The sequence below is a fragment of the Geotrypetes seraphini genome, chromosome 7 (assembly GCF_902459505.1).
Source record: "Geotrypetes seraphini chromosome 7, aGeoSer1.1, whole genome shotgun sequence".
Taxonomy (NCBI): domain Eukaryota; kingdom Metazoa; phylum Chordata; class Amphibia; order Gymnophiona; family Dermophiidae; genus Geotrypetes; species Geotrypetes seraphini.
In genome coordinates, this window is record NC_047090.1 from 153,505,116 (window position 1) to 153,526,804 (window position 21,689).

The window sequence follows — 21,689 nt, forward strand, 5'->3', positions numbered from 1 at the left end:
TGTAGCTCAAGTTTTCCATACCTTTTACTAGCTTAGGCGCTCGCCTCTGCACCCTCTCCAGCAGTGTTATATCCTTCTTCAGGTATTTAGACCAGTGCTGGACACAGTATTCCAAGTGTGGTCTGACCATTGCCCTATAAAGCGCCATTATGACCTCCCTCGATCTACTCGTGATTCCCTTCTTTATCATGCCCAACAACCTGTTTGCTTTCTTTGCCGCCGCTGCGCATTGAGCCGACGGCTTCAGGTTCCTGTCTTATCAGTACCCCCAGGTCCTTTTCCCCAATGTTATACCTAACAGTTTGTACTCATGCTCCTTGTTTTTCCTGCCCAGGTGCATCACTTTGCATTTTTCTACATTAAAACTCATCTGCCAATTTTCTGCCCATCTCTCAAGTTGGTTCAAATCTCTCTGGAGTTCCTCGTTATCTTTTTGTGACCTGATTGCCCGGCATAGCTTTGTGTCATCTGCAAACTTGATGATAAGACTGGTCGTTTCTTCTTCCAGGTCATTTACAAAGATATTGAATAAGATAGGCCCAAGAACCGAGCCCCGAGGCACACCACTAGTTACCTGCTTCCAGTCCGAGTACTTCCCATCTATGCCTACTCTCTGTCTTCTGTTTTCCAGCCATTTTCCTATCCATCTTAGTATATCCCCTTCTATTCCATGACTTTGTAGTTTTCTGAGAAGTATATCCCCTCTTTTTAGAGGACTGTCCGGGCGTCCAGATGACTTTTCAAAACCTGGCACTTTGAGTTTCGAAAACTTTCCAGCTCGGGAACGTGTCAGGAATGCGATGATGTCACACGCATGTGCAGATGCAATGCAGTGGCATCACATACATGTGCGCATGCATGTGATGTCACTGCGTCACATCTGTGCATGTGCAGATACCCTCCCAACACAGCTCTGAGCATGAGAAGAGGTTGGGGGTGAGACTGGGTTGGAACGGGGCATGACTTGGGTGAAACAAGACAGGGCTGGGTGGAACTGGGCAGGACTGAGTCCAGATTTTACAATTGTGAAATCCGGTAACCCTAGATGTGAACATAGTACAACTCAGAAATTCCAGATTAGATTAGAAGTATTTCCTTAGGTTACTCCTGAGTCTGTCCCTTTCACCTTCAACCTATGCCCCCTCCATAACTTCCTTTCAGTTGAAAGAGACTCACTTCCTGTTCACATCTATCATACCTTCTCTCGCCTTTCTTCCAAAGTACAGATCTTTCATTCTGTCCCCTTATGCTTTATGACAAAGACCACCAACCATTTTAGTAGCTGCCCTCTGGACTGACTCCAACCTGTTTATATTTTTTTGAAGTTTCAAGTTTATTATTATTTGATATCCCACAAATCAAATCATATCTAAGTGGCTTTACAATACAAATTAATAACAAAAATATAAGACAGAATTGTATACAGTACTCTAAGGGATCCTTTTACTAAGCTGTGTACTGTGGGACACGCAGAGGCAGCCTATTGTACATTTGCGCACGCACACTGCGCACTAAAAATAATTCTTCTATTCTGGGAAGAGGATGTGTATGGGGGTTCAGCATGGGTATGATAGCACTAATCAATGAGTATATGGGGCATTTCCGCGTGCTAACTGATTAGTGTGGGGTTAGCACGCAAGCCCTTACCACCAGTAATGACCGTGTACTTATTTTGCAATTAGTGCATGGCCATTAATTCCGGAAATAAGAAAGTCAGCCTATTTACAGCCACGGCAAAAGTGGCTGCGCACAGAAAAGAACTGTGGTAAGGGCACGCTAAGGCCACTGTTGCCACGGCTTTAGTAAAAGGGGCTCTTTATGAGTTCTAACAAAGTGCCTACTTTTCTATATAGAATAGGCTTAAATAAGCACACTAACTAGTGGCATAGCGGGGATGAGCGGTGCCCCTCTCCCGCCCTCTTCCCCGCCCCCCTGCCGCGTTTGTGCCCCTTCCCTCCATTCCCCCATACCTTTTTATCTTCAGCACGACCAGCCACAAAGTAGCTGCTCATGTCAGCTTTGGCGCTCTCTGACATCACTTCCTAGGCGCGGGTCCTGGAAGTGACGTCAGAGAGCGGCAAAGCCGGCGCGAGCAAAGTTGCTGCTCGCGCCAAGATAAAAAAGTACAGGAGGAAAGGGAAGGGGCGCACGAACGGCAGGGGGGCGGAGAGCAGGAGGGGTGCAAGCGCCCCAAGGAAGGCCGTGCCCGGAGCGGACCGCCCCTCCCTCTGCACTCCCCTTACTACGCCACTGAAACTAACCAGCACTTTTGGTAGGTACCCTGCTATAAGAGTGCCAGTTAGGAAAAGGAACCCTGCTGCACACTTACCCCCTTTAAACCTTATCTCTTGATTTTCTCCAGGCTCCGGCAGACCACTGGAAGAGGAGGAGCCTGATGGGGACCCTGAAGACAATGATTATGTGAGTAATTATGAAGCCAAAATGCATATTTGTGAAATGAATTTATTAAGATGATCTCTGGTATGTTCATTTCAAAAGCAAGAACGCCACATAGTTGTACCCTATGGGACTCAATAAAATTTTAAAAAGTCTAAAAAGTGGCCTAAATCGGTACTTGAACAATCAAAAATCCAGATCGTCCAAGTACCGATAATCAAAGCTGGTTTTAGACGTATCTAAAACCAGCTTAGGCCTTTCCCCTGCCTCTAAACACATAGAGCGAAAAGAGGCGTTTTTAGAGGAGGGGAAAGGGCGGGAATTGTGCGAGAGGTAGGCTGACCTAGACTTAGTCGGACAGTAGGTATAACCAAAAGTTTGAACAGGTTGCCTAGTATAAATGCCAAAAAGGAGCCACTGAGCTGATCGCAGCTGCTGCGATCAGCTCAGCGGCCCTGGCAGCCTGCCCACCGCAACTATCGTGGCAGGAGAGATGCCTCATCTCTCCTGCCGCAATCCTCACCCCGAAGTGCCACGGTTTATGGCAATTTGTGCGATCGCCATCGCAGCAGGGGAGATGAGCCATCTTTCCTGTTGCAATTGTTGCTGGGGGGGTGTGGTTCTGTAATCGGTGTTCTTTTTGACAGAGACGAAGGACTGGCCCTTTAGACTTTTTTTTTATTATGCCCCTCCACATGTGTCGGTGTCAAACACCTGAGTATGGCAGCTATAAGGGAATCGTTCAAATGTTTATTAGCATACATCCAGGTGCTTTAAATGGAATTTAGTATACTGAAAAAGGACTGTAGAAAATATAGAGAGAGTGCTGTTTGTATTTGTTCCTCCTTTTTAATCATCCTGTTGCAGAAAGACCAGCTTTAACCTTGCAACAATTCTGCTAACCCCAGCACAGGAGACTAAGGGCCTGTGGGAGGCGATCCTGGATATTCAGTGCCGAAATTGTATCCAGCCACCACCATTGAATATCCAGGTCAAAGTTCACTGCTAGGGACTTAGCTGGCCAAGCAGATATTCTTCAGCTGACCAGCTAAGGTCTAGTGGCCAAAGATAGACCTGCGTTTAGGTGGGTCTATCTGGCTGCATGCCTTAGCTGGGCAGCTAATGAATATTGGCGGTGACTGGTTATGTTGCATGAAATAAGTGGTCACCGGCCAAGCTAGAAAACCGGATATTCAGCAGAAGATAGCTGGCTATCTCCCACTGAATATTGGCAGATGGCCATCTAAGTGGTACTTTGCCAGCCAGGAGCCATTCCCAGCTGGCTAAGTACGTCGTGCCTTATCCAATCAGGAGCTGCGTGTCAAAGCAGCTCCTAATTGGATAAGGCCCGACTTAGTGCAGGATGAGGCGGTCAGAGCGTACCGCAAGTGATTTCCTGCACTCACGGTGCTCCGGCTGCTCTCTCCTGCCTCTCCCGCTTCCCTCTCCTTGTCGGCGGTTCGCAGTCAGAAAATACCGCGAATGACCAGGACCACCAACCGCGAACAACTGGGGGAACACTGTACTGTATATTTAGGTATGGTAGACATTTTTCTGTTTTTGGAAGGCTCACAATTAAAAAAAAACAGCTGAAGTGGAATTTGAACCTGGGTCCCTTGGTTTACAGACATGCTTTCTGTTTTGTTAAGAATGACCATAATACCTGAAGCTGTCATAGAGCCGAGCATCCCCTTCCAGTTTCACTTTCAGGAAGATGGAAGTGGACAGCAGCCACTGGGGAATTAAGGAGGTGTCCTGCCTTAATCCCTTCAGTGGACAGCTGCTCACTCAGAGCCCTTTTCTTTAAACCTGGAATTTCTTGAAACAGGTCCAAATAGACATGGACATTTTTTCCCCTTCAGTAATGACAGTTGGATGTCCAGATTTCTGGCCCTTCCTCGTCCATCCAAAATACACCCAGAACGCGCCCCCTTGCTATTCGGACATACTGCATTTTGGATGTCCCTATTCTGCCTTTGCAAAATCAGTATTTAGACATTTCAAACTCATGGACAACCATTTCAACCTTTCGTAAGAATGGTGGAGCTTGAATTAGAGCAATGAGCAAACATTAAATTTCTTATTAAACTTGGCAAGAATGGAATTGAAATCAGGGATATGTTAGTCTAAGTTTATGGGGATAATGCCATGAAGAAAACGGCAGTGTACAAATAGATTGAATGTTTTTATGAAGGGGGAGAAAGCATCACTGATGAAGAAAGGCCAGGGCGACCAGTAACGAGCAGAACTGATGAAAATGTTGCACACATTTGTTGACTTGTGCGTCAAAATGATCAGCTGACTGTGAGAAGCATAGCAGACTAAGGGCTCCTTTTACTAAGCTGTGATAGCGTTTTTAGCGTGCGCAGAATTGCCGCAAGTACTAGATGCTAACGCTAGCATTGAGCTGGCATTAGTTCTAGCTGCATAGCGTGGGTTTAGCGCACGCGGCAATTCTACGCACACTAAAAACGATAGTAAAAGGAGCCCTAAGTAAACATCAATGGAGAAACAGAAAAATCTTAACTGAAAATCTTGGCATAAGAAAGGTGTGTGCATAAATGGTCCCGAAGGAGCTCACCAATGAACAAAAGCAAAGCAGAATCAAAGTATGCTAAGACCCTTTGGAGAGGCAAGACAATATTTTGGGCTGTGTTATTACTGGTGGTGAAACATGGGTGTACCAATATGACCCTGAAACAAAGCGTCAACGTGCACAATGGAAGTCAGCCAATTCTCCACAACCAAAAAAGTTCCACCAGTCCAAATCAAGAATCAAAATGATGTCACTAAAATTTTTTGATATCAGAGGGATTGTTCATTATGAATTTGTGCCAACTGGACGAACAGTCAACTAAGTTTAGAATTTGGAAATGCTGAAAAGGCTGCGTGGAAAAGATGAAAACAACCTAAACTTTTCGCCAACAACTCATGGTTCTTTCATCATGACAATGCACTAGCTCATATGGCACTGTCTGTGAGGGAGTTGTTAGCCAGAAAACAAATAATTGTATTGGAACACCCTCCCAACTCATCCAATCTAGCCCCCAATTATTTTTTTTCTTTACCCGAAGATAAAAGAAATATTGAAAGGAAGACATTTTGATGACATTCAGGACATCTAGGGTAATATGACATCAGGTCTAATGTGCATTCTAGAAAAAGAGTTCCAAAATTGCTTTGAAGGGTAGACAAGGTGCTGGTATCGGTGCATAGCTTCCCAAGGGGAGTACTTCGAAGGTGACTATAGTGATATTCAGCAATGAAGTATGTAGTTCTAGGATGAGTTCGTGAACTTAATTGTATACGAGGGGCCAACCAACAAAATTGGGACAGTCTCCATCGAGGACTATACACTTAGTCCAGTGATTTTCCACTTATTTGTTCTGTTGGAAAAAAAAAAAAAAAAAAAAAAAAAAAAAATATATATATATATATATATATATATACACACACACACACACACACACACCGAGGGGATGTTGAAAAGTTCTCAGCACAACAAGCCAACTTCCTAAATTCTGAGCATTATTTTGCCACTGTAGCTGAAAAGATTGTTATCTTAGACCTCCTTTTATCAAGCCATGGTAGAGCGTTTTAGCGCTGGCCGGCAAGGTAAGTGCTCCAGCATTCATAGGAATTATGCCCCTAGTTGAGTTTCTTTGAAGACACACTACAAAATTTAAAACAAAATATCTCTTTAGTTAACACTTGGACCCATAGGAATTTTTTAAAGTTGAACAAGTTGAAAACCAATATCTCCTGGTTTGGTGACTTTGATTCTCTACCTGTTAAGGAACTAACCCCTCCTATGAGCGTCGGAACAGTTACCGCTGCTGCCGGCGCTAAAACCCACACTACGCGTTAGTAACTCTTGATTCAGGCAAATTTTTGGAAAATCAAAAAAGAAGTTCTTTTGGACTCTAAATTAACCTAAGTTTCCAAGTTTATTATTGATTTGATATACAACCTTATCATTTATTTCAAGGTGGTTGTACAATAAAAAATTAGGGAAATACAGATAATACATCATAAAAACCCATTAACATAAACGAACAAAAACAATAGACACCACTGGACAAACAGGTACAAATGGAAAAGAGGGAGGAACTACAATAATGTTAAAGAAGAGGGAAGATACAAGGAAAAGACCGAGAGGGCTGGGTTATGACAAGTAGGTCCAATGCAAATGGACTACAAAAGTTTAAAAATCCTTAAAAGGACACTCAAATTTGGAAAGCGTCTCTAAAAAGAAATGTCTTAAGAGATGACTTGAACTTCTCAAGGTTTGTTATCTCTCTTAATGCGATCGGTGCTGAGTTCCAAAGGGTTGGGGCAACTACAGAAAAGACTGCATTTCTTCTAGTATTTATATAGTTCAGGGATGGGATTGCTAATAGATTTTGATCAGGGGATCGAAGAAAACGTGATGAGGAATATGGTATCAAAAGTCTATTGATAAATTCCGGCTGGCCAGTGTTTCTTGTTTTAAAAGTCAGTAAAAGTGTTTTATAAGTAATTCGGTGATGGATAGGGAGCCAATGGGCTTTTATCAATCTCAGAAAAATAATTGGACTAAAAAGCTTTTTTTAAAGTTATGCCAATTAAGAGCTATTAGGTCAATTTTGAGCAAGCAGAGTTTTAGGATTATAACCCAATCAATACGTCTTCCACAACTGGATTTCTGTAATTCTTTATACTGTGCAGTCTCCTCAAGATCACAAAGAAACTCCAATTCCTGCATAATACCACAGCTAAGTATATTTATTGTCTGGACAGATTTGAGAGAGGGCCTTTCTTGGAATCTCTGCAGTTAACTCACAAATAGAGTTTAAAATTGCCTGACTGATTTTCAAATCCTTTCATGGTCAGAACTCTAAAAGAGTACTTTAGACTTTGATTCTCCTTAATAATTGGTCTATACTACAAAAACCCAAGGGAACGGCACAGTTTAGGGGGTGAAGAACTTATGTGCACAACAGAAGAGCGGGATTTGATGTGATGATCTTAAGGTGGCCAAACAGGTTGTAAAGGGTGCATAGGTAGAGGCATGGCCAGTAGGAAAAAGGAGGTATTGATGCCTCATTTAGAATATTGTGTACAATTCTGGAGGCTGCACCTTCAAAAAGATATAAAAAGGATGGAGTTGGTCTAGAGGAAGGCTACTAAAATGGTGTGTGGTCTTCATCATAAGGCGTAAGGGGACAAACTTAAAGATCTCAATATGTACACTTTGGAGGAAAGGCGGGAGAGGGGAGATATGATAGAGACTTGTAAATACCTATATGATGTAAATGTGCATGAGTCGAGTCTCTTTCATTTGAAAGGAAACTCTGCAATGAGAGGGCATAGGATGAAGTTAAGAGGTGATAGGCTCCAAAGTAATCAAAGGAAATATTTTTTTATAGAAAGGGTGGTAGATGCGTGGAACAGTCTCCCGGAAGAGGTGGTGGAGACAGAGACTGTGTCTGAATTCAAGAGGGCCTGGGATAGGCACATAGGGTCTCTCAGAGAGAGAAAGTGATAATGGTTACTGAGGATGGGTAGACTAGACAGGCCATTTCGCCTTTATCTGCCATCATGTTTCTATGTTTCTAATTGAAACTAAATTTTCCAAAATGAAGAGTTTGATATTAGAAGCAGCTAGAACTGTCCTTTCCTTTTCAAATGATAGGATTTGTAATAATCTTATGAAGCAAAAGAAAGAATTATCTTTTTACTTCCTTATTTGAAAAGCTTTAAAAACATATTTGTTTTCAAGATCAATATTTTAATTACATATCTTTACTTTCCTCTGTTGTTGAGGTTTTATTACCATGATCCACTTAGAATTTTAAATTAAATAAGTAGCATAAAAGACTATAGATAGTATAGTATAGTTTGAGAAATACTACTATAGAGTGGAATAGTTCTTATAGCGTGCAAATACCATAGAGATAATAGTGTGATAGATTAATGAAAACAAGGTACTGGGTTCCACCTAGTGGCTAGATCTAACAATGCTATGTTAGGTTAAGAACATAAGAATATACGAGGGGCCGCTGAAAAGTTCTCAGCCCAACCAACAAAGTTGAGGCAGTCTCATTCAAGGGCTATACTCTTGGTCCAGTGATTTTCCATTTTTATCATTACATCAGAAAATATAGAATGAAAAAAGTGGAAAATCGCTGCCCCCAACTTTGTTAGTTAGGCTGAAAACTTTTCAGTGGTCACTCATATAGTTGTCATACTGGGACACACAAAAGGCCTGATTCTCTATAGGACGCCTGGTCTCAGCAGCCACCTAAACAGCTTTTGAGAATTGCACATGGGTGTCCTATCCTCAAGGAGAAGTAAATAGAGAGAGAGAAGCTGCGACCAGTTCTACATCTGAGTCAGAGAAAGGATTGGAATCTTGAAGCGGTGGAAGCCTTTGTTTAGAGTTAGAAATGAAGGAGAACCATGTTGTATTGTATAACTAAAGGTTAAAGATGATGACAACCAGGAAGAAGGAAGACAAGGATATACTCGTATATCACAAATCACTAGGTGGCATCAGTATAAATTAGCATCTGTAATATGTTTTCTTGAGCTGTGCACAGCTTTCTGTTGTAAATTCCTACAGATCACATCGCTGAGGTGGTTCTGAGCACACTGCAAATGTAGACAGGGCTTTTCTGCACATTGTGTTGCTGATCCCTTTCAGGCTTTGGTGGGCTGTTATCCAACATGGCATGCATTCTTTGTACTGTATTTCTTGAATGAAATGGTGTGGTGGCCATGTCAGTCCACTTTCCAAGGTAGATAAATAAAAGAAAAGGAAATAAGGTGATACTTTTTTTTATTGGACTAACTCAATGCATTTCATGATGAGCTTTTGAAGGTTATCCTTTTTCTTCAGATCAGAAATAAGCAAATGCTGGCAAATATCAGTATATATAAGGAAAACATGAAAGCATTCCAGGGTGGGCAAGAGACAGAGAGGTGGCAAGGCAATTTTTAAAATGTCTTTGTAGTAGGAAAGGAAGCCCAGATCTCTGTTAAGTCCTGTCTGGCAGGTGTCAAAATCATTTTATAATTTTGATTTCAAAGGTTTTATGTTCTTGGATTGTCTTAAAGCTCTCTTTTAGTATTCTTACCATAAAATCATTGGTGCAGTGGTCAGTCTTTCCAAAGTGTTGTCTGACAGAGGTGACATCCTAGTTGGTATTGCAATTCTTAATATATCTATGTAGGTTGATTCTGGTCTTTATCATTTGCTTGTTTCACTACTGGCTCAGGAGTCATCACTGTTGTTTCCTTCATCTCCTGTGCTCTCTAAGTTTGGGTATACAGTTCCCCCTCTGAATCCGCAGTTTCAGTACCCGCAAATTTGGTTATTCGTGAGACTTCAACGGGAACTCACGGCAGTCATTTTGATGATGGCTTTGCATGGGGCAGGAGCGTAGAACGATCGATCCTGCCCCGCGTCGCTGCTAGACCATCAAGTAAGGTCTGGGGAAGGTCCAGGACATGGGAGGGAGGCAGGGATGGGTCAGAGCCGGCCCTAAAAATTATCTGCGATTTTTCAATATTCGCATACCGGCTCTGCCCCTAATCCCCACAAATATTGAGGTTCTGCTGTATAGTGGAGCAGAAGGACATGACTTGTCCTTTAGCCAAATCATGTGTGCACTGCCTTTGTGAAGCTAGCTGCTCAAACACTCATAACTCCACATGATTGCAGCAGTACAGACAGAGTTCCTTCAGTGTGTACTAGATATGTGTGTGTCTTTTGTACACAGGTACCCAACTGCCAGTGTTTTATACGATCCCCTGGCAATGGTTAGATGCAGACTGAGTGAGTCCCTAATATTCATCTCAGGCAAATTTATTATTTGCATTTTTGAAATTAAAATTTCTCATAACCATAATACATAGAAAATCAAGAACAAATAATACATGGCCAAAACAAGAGAAGAAATAGCGCATTATATTTAGTCCACATCAAGGGAAAGGAAGGGCGTATTACATCAGGAAATTAATTCTAAATCATAATTAAACAAGATCTTCAGGAAAAGATCTTGATCTACAGTATACTAGCTGAAACAATTAAAAAAACTCTTTTAAGTAACAACTCAACCTCTTCAAGATTCATTTTCTTTAAAAAAAAAAAAAAAAAATCCTACAGTTGCAAATGTCATTACACAGGGCTCAAGTAAATTGCTGGCTATTGGCAATGATGTTTTCACTATCAACCTCTTTTGATTATTTGTTCAGTGTGGGTTTTGTGTGCCTGACCAGTGACTATTTACAAATAATATGGCGTAGTAAGGGGGCCATCCCGGGCATCATCTCCGCTCCTCACACCATGCATGTGCCCTCCCTTCCCTGCCCCTTTAAAATCGTCACCAGTGCGAGCAATTGGCCTGGCTCCTTCTGAAATCACTTCCAGGTTGTGGGGCCGGAAAGTAACATCAGAGGGAAAGACAATGCCAGCGTGAGCAGCAGGCCAGAGAAGCTGTTCGAGCTGGTGAACATCTGGTGAGCTCGAGCTGGTGAAGTCTCCCCTAAATGGTGCTCATAAAATGGCAGAGAAGAATCTACACAAAGCACTATTCTCTACATGGCGCTCTGAGTTATGCTACAAAAAAGAACCCAAAAGGTTTGCCAATAATACAAATATGAATATACAAAACACAATTGGCAACAAACTTTTTATCACCTGGTGGAAATATGCCAAAATGGGAAACTTTAAATAGATACTAAAAAAGAGTATCTCAAGCAATAATAATAGGACATCAGTACGAGTCAAGCTCACTAATAGGAGCAAGATTTAACCCTGGGCAAGATCTCATAGATGACAAGCACCAGACACAAGGTCTAAATAAGACCTGCACCATACATCATTATGTCCAATAGTTGTTTTTTTTTTTAAATTCTTTATTCATTTTTAATTCAAATACATAGTGCAAACATATGAACAACCATGTAATATAACAACCTGCACTCTTATTCCAACAAAAAATATACAGTTATTAAATCCCACCTCCCACCCTAACCCTCCCCTCCTGGATGTGTATAACAATCTTTCATAAATCAAAGGGAAATAATATTAATATTTCATAACTTACAATATTTTGTTAATGGGCCCCAAATTTCCTTAAATTTGTTATGGTGTCCCCTCTGTATAGAATGAATGTTTTCAAACTTATAAATTTGACATAAGGATTCCCATCAAAAACTATAATTTGTTATCCCAACTTTTCCAATTTTTCATTATCATCTGCATGGCTACTCCTGTCATGATGAGGAGCAATTTATTCTGATTTGTATTAATTGGTTTCTTGGGTAATAATATTGTTCCAAATAATATTATAACATATGATAGTGATAATGGAACTTCCAATATCATAATAATTTGACCCCAATTAGATTTCCAGAATTTGAGTATGTCCAATAATTTTTAATTTTATTAGTGCAAAAATCCATAAACCATGGGCCTAAAATCAAACCAGGTGAAAAAAAGGTTAAAAACATTTTAATCTCCCAGTATTAAAATTCATCAAAAATTCATCTGAAGTTCATCAAAAGACTTTGTAAGAACCATTAAAGTGCAATGTGCTAGTAATAAAATGTCATGAAAAAACTATAGCCGTTGAGGAGAAATACTTAGCTAAATCCCATCAGGGTCTGTATCACCACTCAGGAGCGGAGATTAAAGTACTAATAAGATGAGATGCAAAACACGCTAGTCCATTTTAGTACAGCAAGTAGCCATAAATCCTGGAGACATGATCCATCAAAAGCTTAGCGCCATTTAGAGAAAATCACTCAGAGCTGTTTCTGCATCAACCTATGGGTGTGAGGATTTATATCGGCTGAAACCTGGTGCAAATCCTGGTGCATAATTTAGGTGCAGATCCCTGGTATTCAGTAATTCTGCGCACATCTTGAATGAATGCTCCAACCCACCTGTGCCCCTCCCATGGTCAATGCCCGCCTTTTGAGTGACACACAATATCTACATGAGTTTTTTTTAGAGAATAGCACGTAGCAAGATACATATTGGACAATTTTCTGAAGGAAAAGGGGATAGAGGGGTATAGATAGAGGATTACTACACAGGTCCTGGACCTGTTGGGCTGCCGTGTGAACGGACTGCTGGGCACGATGGACCTCTGGTTTGACCCAGCAGAGGCACTTCTTATGTTCTTATATGCAAATCTAAAATGTTAAATTATACGAGGACGCATAACATATATGTTCATATAATGAGTCAAAATGTTGTGTGATCGTGGCACCGAGGTACCCCCCTCTTCAAACCCAGCATGCATCCAAAAAGAGGGAGAAAAAGCCTCAGACTAATGTAGCAGTATAAAACTAAAAGGTACAAATCAAAACTGCTTTAAATACTTTCACTGGCAAAAAAACTCCCTCACAGAACAGCTCAGGTTTAGAAAAGGGCAAAGTCACCCGGAGGCATGTTCAAGGACTTAGCTGACAAAAGACAACTTGAACTCCAACGCAGTCATGTCTTCTTCAATCTTCTCAACAAGCGACCTTGTTTCACCAATGTTTGGCTCATCAGGGGAACAAACAATGCAGCCTTGACCAGCCAATTAATGCCAATAATTGAGGCCAAAGGCCGGGTTGAAAAGGTGACGGTGAAAGCTTAAAGGATGCTAGGGTGCACAGGAAGAGGTATGGCCAGTAGGAAAAAGGAGGTATTGATGTCCCTGTATAAGACTCTGGTGAGACCTCATTTAGAACATTGTGTACAATTCTGGAGGCCACACCTTCAAAAAGATATAAAAAGTATGGAGTCAGTCTAGAGGAAGGCTATTAAAATGGTTGGTGGTCTTCGTCCATAAGGCATATGGGAACAGACTTAAAGATCTCAATATGTGTACTTTTGAGGAAAGGTGGGAGAGGGGAGCTATGATAGAGACATTTAAATACCTACGTGGCATAAATGCGCATGAGTCGAGTCTCTTTCATTTGACAAAAAGCTCTGGAATGAGAGGGCATAGGATGAAGTTAAGAGGTGATAGGCTCAGGAGTAATTGAAGGAAATACTTTTTTACAGAAAGGGTGGAAGATGCGTGGAATACTTTCCCAGAAGAGGTGGTGGAGATAAAGACTGTGTCTGAGTTCAAGAAGGCGTAGGACAGGCATGTAGGATCTCTTAGGAAGAGGAGGAGATAACGGATACTACAGATGGGCAGACTCAATAGTCTTTATCTGCTGTCATATTTCTATGTCTGTGTTTCTATTGTTAGCATACAAGTATTGGTGCTAATCTGCTCGTTAGCCAATTTACTTGTGCACGCATCTCTAATCATGCATAATTTTGTGCATAGAAATTTGTGTGCCATTTATAGAATCCTGGGGATAGTGAATTAACATATTAAAACAGACATAACAAGACACTAAAAAAATCTCAAACAGGCAACCACCTCCCCTCATCAGTACACAAAATAAGTTATCTACAACATCAAAGTCAGATTTCAGCCTCCAAACACACAGCTAGATTAATTCAATTTCAGTTGTTTGCAGAAGATCATTCCATTCTGCCTTTAAAAACATTTGGCAGAGCATTGCAAAGCTGTAGAGCTATGAGGAAGTAGGCTGAGTCCCGATTCTTGGACAACCACCCTTCATGTAATGAGAGCACGGGCAGAAAACATCAACTGGCCAAATGCAATAGCAGACCTAGCATATAGGGTTGTAAGAGCTCCTTGAAGAAAATCAGTGTCCCATCATTCAAAATCTTAAATCAAATATGAAAATAAAGAGGTAAGCAATGTAAGGACTACAGCCGTGGCGTCAACTGAACCATGGAAATTTCAAGTTTATTTGTAATTTGATATACCGACCATCACAAGTATCTGGTCGGTTTACAGTAATAAAAGTTAAAAAATAAGGCATTGCATTTTTTTTTGCTAGATTTCATGTTACTGCCGTAATGCAAGTGAGGAATTCCTAGGACCTTTTTGCAGTACATTACAGGATGGGAATGCATTTCTTTGAAAGCAGAAATTCATGCTAAGAGTATGAGTGATATGCAACAATTTCATGGAAAATGTTATAACCATGCACCGAAAAACGTTCTTGAACAATTTTTATTTTATAATTTTGTTTAGGTATGTAGAATAATAAGTCATTCTCTGTGTTCAATTAACTTGTTTTGGTTTTTTTTTTTCCTCACAGACAAGTGAAGTAGCAATAGAAAGCATTAGGCCTCGACCACAGGGATCCTCACCAATTAATGAATATCCTATGGAAGAAGATTACTTTAACAAAAAGGCAAGTTAAAAAGTAGCTTCCATGTTTGGTGTGCGTGTTCCCATACTTTAAAACATAACCTCAAATGATTTCCTTTTATATATTTTTCACTTTATGTAGCGGAAAAGGGTTACAAACAGGAGGCTCCAACAATCTCCAGTGCCTACTCACTTCAGTTCCTCTGAGCCACAGTGACACTAATAAAACCAGGGTAACAATATGACCTGGTGATATCACTGAAAGAATGTGGTGTAGCAAATGCCTAGCAAAACAAGAAAGTGGGAATAAGCCTTTGACCAACCAACTTTCTTGAGAAATTTAAAAGTTGGCAATTCCTGGTTGGTTGGTCAAAGACTTACATAAGAATATAAGAATTGCCATACTGGGACAGACCGAAGGCCCATCAATCCCAGTATCCTGTTTCCAACAGCAACCAACCCAGGTCCCAAGTACCTAGCTAGATCCCAAGTAGTAAAACAGATTTTATGCTGCTTATCCTAGGAATAAGCAGTGGATTTCCCCAAACCATCTAAAAAAATGGCCTATGGACTTCTCTTTTAGGAAATTATCCAAGCCTTTTTTAAATCCTGCTAAGCTAAGTGATTTCACCGCATTCTCTGGCAAAGAATTCCAGAGTTTAATTACATGTAATTAAACTCTGGAATGGGCAAGTCTGCCCAGTACTGGCCTTAGTTCCTTCAATGTATACCCATTATTTTCTGATTAGAGATCCCCTGTGTTCATCCCACGCTTGTTTGAACTCTGTCACCTCCTCGGGAGCACATTCCACGCATCAACCACCCTCTCCATAAAGAAGAATTTCCTAACATTACTTGAATCTACCACCCCTCAACCTCAAATTATGTCCTCTGGTTTTACCATTTTCCTTTCTCTGGAATAGATTTTGTTCTACATTAATACCTTTCAAGTATCTGAATGTCTGAATCATATACCGAGTAAAATGACAGCAAATAAGGACCCAAGTCCATCACTCTGAGTAGATGAGCACACAAATACCTAATATCAAAACTAATGACTGCTCCCCCCCCTCTAACTTCCACCCTACCCTCAATTCCACTTTCTCCACTACCCTCATATTAGAGATCCTCATGAAGCACAGGTTTTTTGGTGTTCTGTTATTTTTTTGTTTTTATTGTTTTGTTCCAAAACTTTTGTTTTAACCTGCACTATTTGCAAAATTTAAAGGCAGTGTAAAAGAACAAAATGAAACCTGATTTTGCTTTGTGCAGTTTTAAAACAGCAGCACATCCCTACAAATCTGTCTAAAATCATGCTCATTGCTGTTGGTGTTATAATCACGGTACAGGTTATCACAGCCAGTAGTTTTGGCCTAGGAGTTCTAAGCCAGTGCTTTTCAACCCTCTCCCAGAGACACACCTAGCCAGTCACGTTTTCAAGATCAGCATAATAAAATTAGCATGTAAGAGGTATCCAGTATCTGCAGATTTATCTCAGAAAACCAGACTGGCTAGGTGTGCCTCCAGGAGAGGCAGAAAATTTCCAGTGTCATTCACAGAAATTGCCATTGCAATCAATTTTGTTGTTTTCTCAGGTGCCGATAATAGTGCCCTCTCTTTGGAAATAGGGCACTCTTTTCCCAATAGGGCACAGGTGTGTAATAGCTCATTTAGGGGTTACTAGATTTTACTATTGTAAAATTTGGATCCTTGGCCCTGCCCCAGGCCTGCCCAGTTCTACCTGGGCCCACCCCATTCTGCCTGATTCACACACCCCCAGCCCCTCCCCCTCAACCTGTTCTCATGCTTGGAACCGCATCAGGAGGGCATCTGCGCATGCGCAGGTGGGACACAATGACATCACACTCGTGTGTCATCACCGCATTGCATCCGTGCATGCGCAGATGCCCTCGCGATGTGGTTCTGAGCTGGAAGCTTTTCAAAACCCAAACAAAAACAAGGACATGTCCGAGTCAATCCAGATGTCTGGTAACCCTAAGCTCATGCGCACCTGGTGGCTCCACTTTTGGGAAAGAGTGCATTCTCTTTGCAAAATAATGTGCCCTTTCCACATAGACCCTGGTTCTATTAAAAAAAAAAATGCCTAAAGTTAAGAACCTAGATCTAGGTACGCCTAGCCAATCTAGGTAGGGTTACCATATGGCTCCAGAAAAAGGAGGACGGATTGAAACACCCGGGTTTTACTTCCATTGCTTTCAATGGAAGTAAAACCCGGGTGTCTCAATCCGTCCTCCTTTTTCTGGAGCCATATGGTAACCCTAAATCTAGGTGCCTAATTTCATTTCCTTAATTGGCTTAATCTTCACGGATAATCGAAAGCACCGTTAAAAAAACAATTTTAAATCAATTTTTAAAAAATTAGGGCTCCTTTTACAAAGCTGTGGTAGATTTGTACTGCAGGCCGGCGAGGAATTCTATGAGCGTCGGAGCATTTACCTCACCGTCCCGCGGTAAAAACCTCTACCGTGAATTTTTTAAAGCTGGTGTTTGTTAGCCGGTAGCCTAACTGGGTAGACATCTATACTGAGGCACCTACCAGTAAGTAGGTGTGGTTGGGAGCAGATCCGGAGTGGATGTTGGGTGTGGTTGACGTAGGCCAAGAAAGCCCTAGTCTAAATGGCAGTATGCCTAAGGATTCAATGCCTATCGGCACCTAAGACTGCTAGGTGCGATTCTATGAATGGCCCCTAGTGAATGGCTGTCAATTGCACTCAATGGTGCGTAGGACTTAGGCGCTGTTTATAAAATCAGGCCCATAGTGCATAGTATTATCATCAAAGGACAATCCACAACACGTGTTTTATCTACTCATTTTTAGGTTCTAATGACATGAGACATGTGAGTGAAATTTCTTATTGTTTTAAGTGACAGCCCATCCCCTATGGAACAATGCAAGCGTACACCAATTGCATAGTACACTTATTCTCCTGTAAATGCACAAATTATAATCTCTTCCTTTCCAATGTCCTGACCTCTCCTTTTTAACTTTTGTACGTAGTCCCATGAAAGGTGGTACAGAATAGAATACGTAAAAAGAATAAGACTTTGTTGTAAGATTATTACCTAAAAAAGTGTCCAAGATCAGGATGTTTCCCTTTCTGCTGATCAACTAAAAATAAATTTTGTAGTTTACTTCTGTCAACTCAAATCACAGCATGCCCATAACTAGGTAGGTTGGTGCCTAGGGCAGAGGGGCCCAGCATCGCTGCACCGTGTGCCCCGCTCTTCAGTGCCCCCCCTGCCCTTTGCAGCTTAAAAGCCTTTCCCTGCGTATCTCTTGAAATAATCACTGGTATGAGCAGAACCTTCCATCTGCCGCTTGCGCCGGCCTTGGCTCCCTTCTAATGTCATATCCTGGTCCCGCGACCAGGACGTGACGTCAGAAGGGAGTCGAGGCCGGTGCGAGCAGCAGGCGGAAGGTGTTACTCGCACCGGTGAACATATCAAAAGTTATGCGGGGAGGGAGGGGGGCAGAGATAAGGAGAGGCACTGTTGCCCCCGCAAAGATGGCACCTGGGGTGGTCCTCCCCCCCTCACTACACCTCTGGGTGTGCCTATAGCTTTGTTCAGTATGTGTCCTTTATAACCTGAATAACACATACCTGAGGCATGGGTAGGGCAGGTCTAAACAAGTTATTAAACAATGTTTCTAGCTATTTTGATCATTAAGTAATTGGAGCTCTTTTTTATTATTATTATAGAGACAAGAGGCTATATCACACAAAGAATACACTGGTGATTTTAAAAAATCTCAGTTTGAAGAAGGATTTGAGACAAGACAATTATCTGTCAAAATGAGTGACTCAGAGGTAGGCAAACACTGAGACTTTTTAAAATTGTTTAGGAATGTATTGGATTTTCATCAGATCCTGCACTTCAGAAGTAAACCATAAAAAGGATTTAGAGCAATGGAATGTGAAGGGCTGCGTTCCTCAGCTGTATAAACCAGAATAGAGCACCTTTACCTCTGAAAATATGGCAATTGGCAATATATAGCATGGGCGGACTGACAGGGATCTGGGACCCCAGACATTAAGGGTTATGGGCCCTCTCACCAGGGTCCCACAGCTCTCCCCTTCTCCCACATTTACGTCAAAAGTTTTTCCATACAGGACCCCAGCATAGGATTTCGCTGCTGACCAGAACCTTCTCTCTGCTGCAGCCTACCCTTGTGAAAGCAGGAAGTTACATCAGAAAGGGGCAGGGTGTGGCAGAATGTTACAGTCAGCGGCAGACAGCCTATGTTGGGGCCCTATATGAAGACAGGTACTTTTTGAAGTAAATAGAGGGGGAGGGTTGGGGTCAGAGAAAGGGGAAATGCTGGAGTGGGGGAGCGGGTAAGGAGTACCAGAATGGAGAGAGTTATCAGTCGAGTGGGTCTAACTGCTCTGGGCCTTCGGATACTGCCCAGTTGCCCAAATGGTCAGCCCGCCTCTGGAATATAGCCTTACAGTTCTTTGTCTGTATATTCCCAGGAGGACCCTGGTAGAATTGTTTAGAACAGGATTCCCCAAATCTGGTTTTTGAGGCCTGCAAACCAGTTGGGTTTTCAGGATTTCTACAACGAATATGCAATAAGACATATTGGCACGCCTTGCTCGCGTTGAATGCAAATATATCTCATACCTTTGAAGAGTTCTGAAATTTCCCAGTTAGTCATTTAGTTTATTGATGTTACAGTTGGATAATTGATAATGGTGTAACTGCATTGCTGTCCTCTAGATCAGTGGTTCCCCAACCTACCCTGGGGAAACCCCAGCCAGTCAGGTTTTCAGAATGTCCACAATGCATATTTATGAGTTGGATTTGTATGCAATGAGCCCTAAGTTTGTATTGATCATTGACAATGATGATCTGGGCCTGATTTGGTGACTGAAAGACCCTATTTAGAAAGAACAGTCCATTGGGTTAAGCTGTTCGGCAGAGAGAGGGCATTGCATTTCTATTGTGACATGTCCTTGCCAATCAATTCAGCTTGTGGTAGTGTAGACCTGGATATTGAATGCTGGGCCATATCCAACTTCTAGCACTCAATGTTATCAGCTGCTACCAGAAGTTTTCCAGATGTTACCAGCAATGCACAGAAGACTCCTGAACCTCAGGATTGTGAGCCGAGCCTCCGGATTTCTAGATCCTGAAACCCTGTGCTTTGCCTCCAAACTGCCCTGGCACTAACCAAAAAAATGCCATGGCAGACTGGAAGATATTCAACTGCACTCACTGGTTAAGTATTGGTGAATATCTGCCCCAGACCTGTCAGCAGGAATTACCTGGCTAGGAGCAGCTCTCACTGATTAACTCCCACTGAATATTGACTCCCTAAAGAACGGTTGTCATAGCAAAATATAATAATTAGTTCTGTTACTTCCTGAAGTACTTGTTTATATAAACAGAGAAGGTTACCAGGGAAATCCAATGCACAATACAGAAGAACACAGAATAGTATGAAAAACATTCAGTAAGGACTTCATTGGCTATGGCTTTTTAACTGTTTTGTGATACAAAAAACCTAGGGCTCCTTTTACGAAGCTGCGGTGGCGGTTTAACACGCGTAATAGCACGCGCTAAACCGCCGGACACACTAGCCGATCCCGCCTCCTCTGGAGCAGGCGGTAGTTTTTCGGCCAGTGCGGGGGTTAGCGCGTGATGAACAGTTGCGCGCGTTAAACCCGCTTAGCGCGGCTTTGTAAAAGGAGCCCCTAGTGAACCGGTCCCTAACTTTGCAAATACTTCTGAACCATGCGCATCGATGCAGCTTTTTCCATACTGATTTCACAAGTAAAACCATTTACCTGACATCTCATTCCATGTGCTAACGTAATCCAAAAGTCTGCTGTAGGCACTGTGGGGGAAATTCAATTAATAATGCTCAAAGTTAGGCGTTGGGATGATCCACACTAAGCTAGCATTTTGTAAAGGGCACTCTGCGTGGAATGTCCTTTATGGAATACTAGCTTAGCATGCATTTCGCGCCTGAGCATTTACGCCAGGGGTGTCCAATGTCGGTCCTCGAGGGCCGCAGTCCAGTCGGATTTTCAGGATTTCCCCAATGAATATACATGAGGTCTATTTGCATGCACTGCTTTCATTGTATGCTAATAGATCTCATGCATATTCATTGGGGAAATCCTGAAAACCCGACTGGATTGCGGCCCTCGAGGACCGACATTGGACACCCCTGATTTACGCCTACCAAAGATGTAAAAGCTGACATCCAGATGGCACTTAAGTATGCAAATCTAGATATTCTATAATATTGCGCCAAATTTCTGGCAATGTCCCTGGCACGCCCATGTCCCTCTCATGGCCCTGCCCCCTCTAGAGTGGCACAGTATGAAATTTAGGTGCGCATATTATAGAATAGGGCAGTGCTTCTTAAACCTGTCCTAGGGGACCCCCCAGCCAGGCAGGCAAATGGAACGATTGGCTTAGTAACTTTATCACGCTCTCCTCATCCTACTTCAATTTTAGAAAAGTGGTAAAAACGAGTTTATTCAATCGATTTGTAAACTAAGAATCTACACAGCTTTGCTAAGAACTATATAGCTTTCCACTTCTTTCATTATGTAAGATTGCACTGTTGACTTTGATTGTAACCTCGTCGCTGATTGTCCAGTGCTTCTTGCTGTAAACCGCCTCAAACTTCCATGGCTTTGGCGGTATATAAGAATAAAATTATTATTATTAATGATTCTGCATGAGGCAGATTTGCATGCCTGTCACCTCTATTATATACAAATCTGCCTCATGCATATTCATTACCAAATACCAAAGAAGCTGTTCAATACCCTATACACAAACTTTATCATAAATATTGTAAATATTTTATTATTCACCATAAATAATCCCACACAACACATTCATCATACATCAAGCTCAATTTAAATAATATCATGCATTAAAATGGAGACCCTCCCCCCTCAGTGCACTTATTATAAAGTTCCTCTTTTCTTTCAAAAAATTTCTGCTGAATATAGGCCCTCTTTTACAAAGGTGCGCTAAGCATTTTAGCGTGGATTTAGCGCAAGCTAAATCAACGCATGCGCT

At 41.8% G+C, this 21,689-nt stretch overlaps 1 protein-coding gene across 1 annotated transcript in view; it reads left to right on the forward strand.

The window, feature by feature from the left end:
- Window positions 1–21,689, forward strand: part of AHNAK2 (AHNAK nucleoprotein 2) — a 133,091-nt gene that overhangs the window by 90,077 nt on the left and 21,325 nt on the right. The window contains exons 2-4 of the mRNA XM_033953266.1: window positions 2,363–2,421; window positions 14,569–14,664; window positions 18,344–18,451. Coding sequence (XP_033809157.1) covers window positions 2,363–2,421; window positions 14,569–14,664; window positions 18,344–18,451 — 263 coding nt within the window. The remainder of the gene's footprint in view (window positions 1–2,362; window positions 2,422–14,568; window positions 14,665–18,343; window positions 18,452–21,689) is intronic.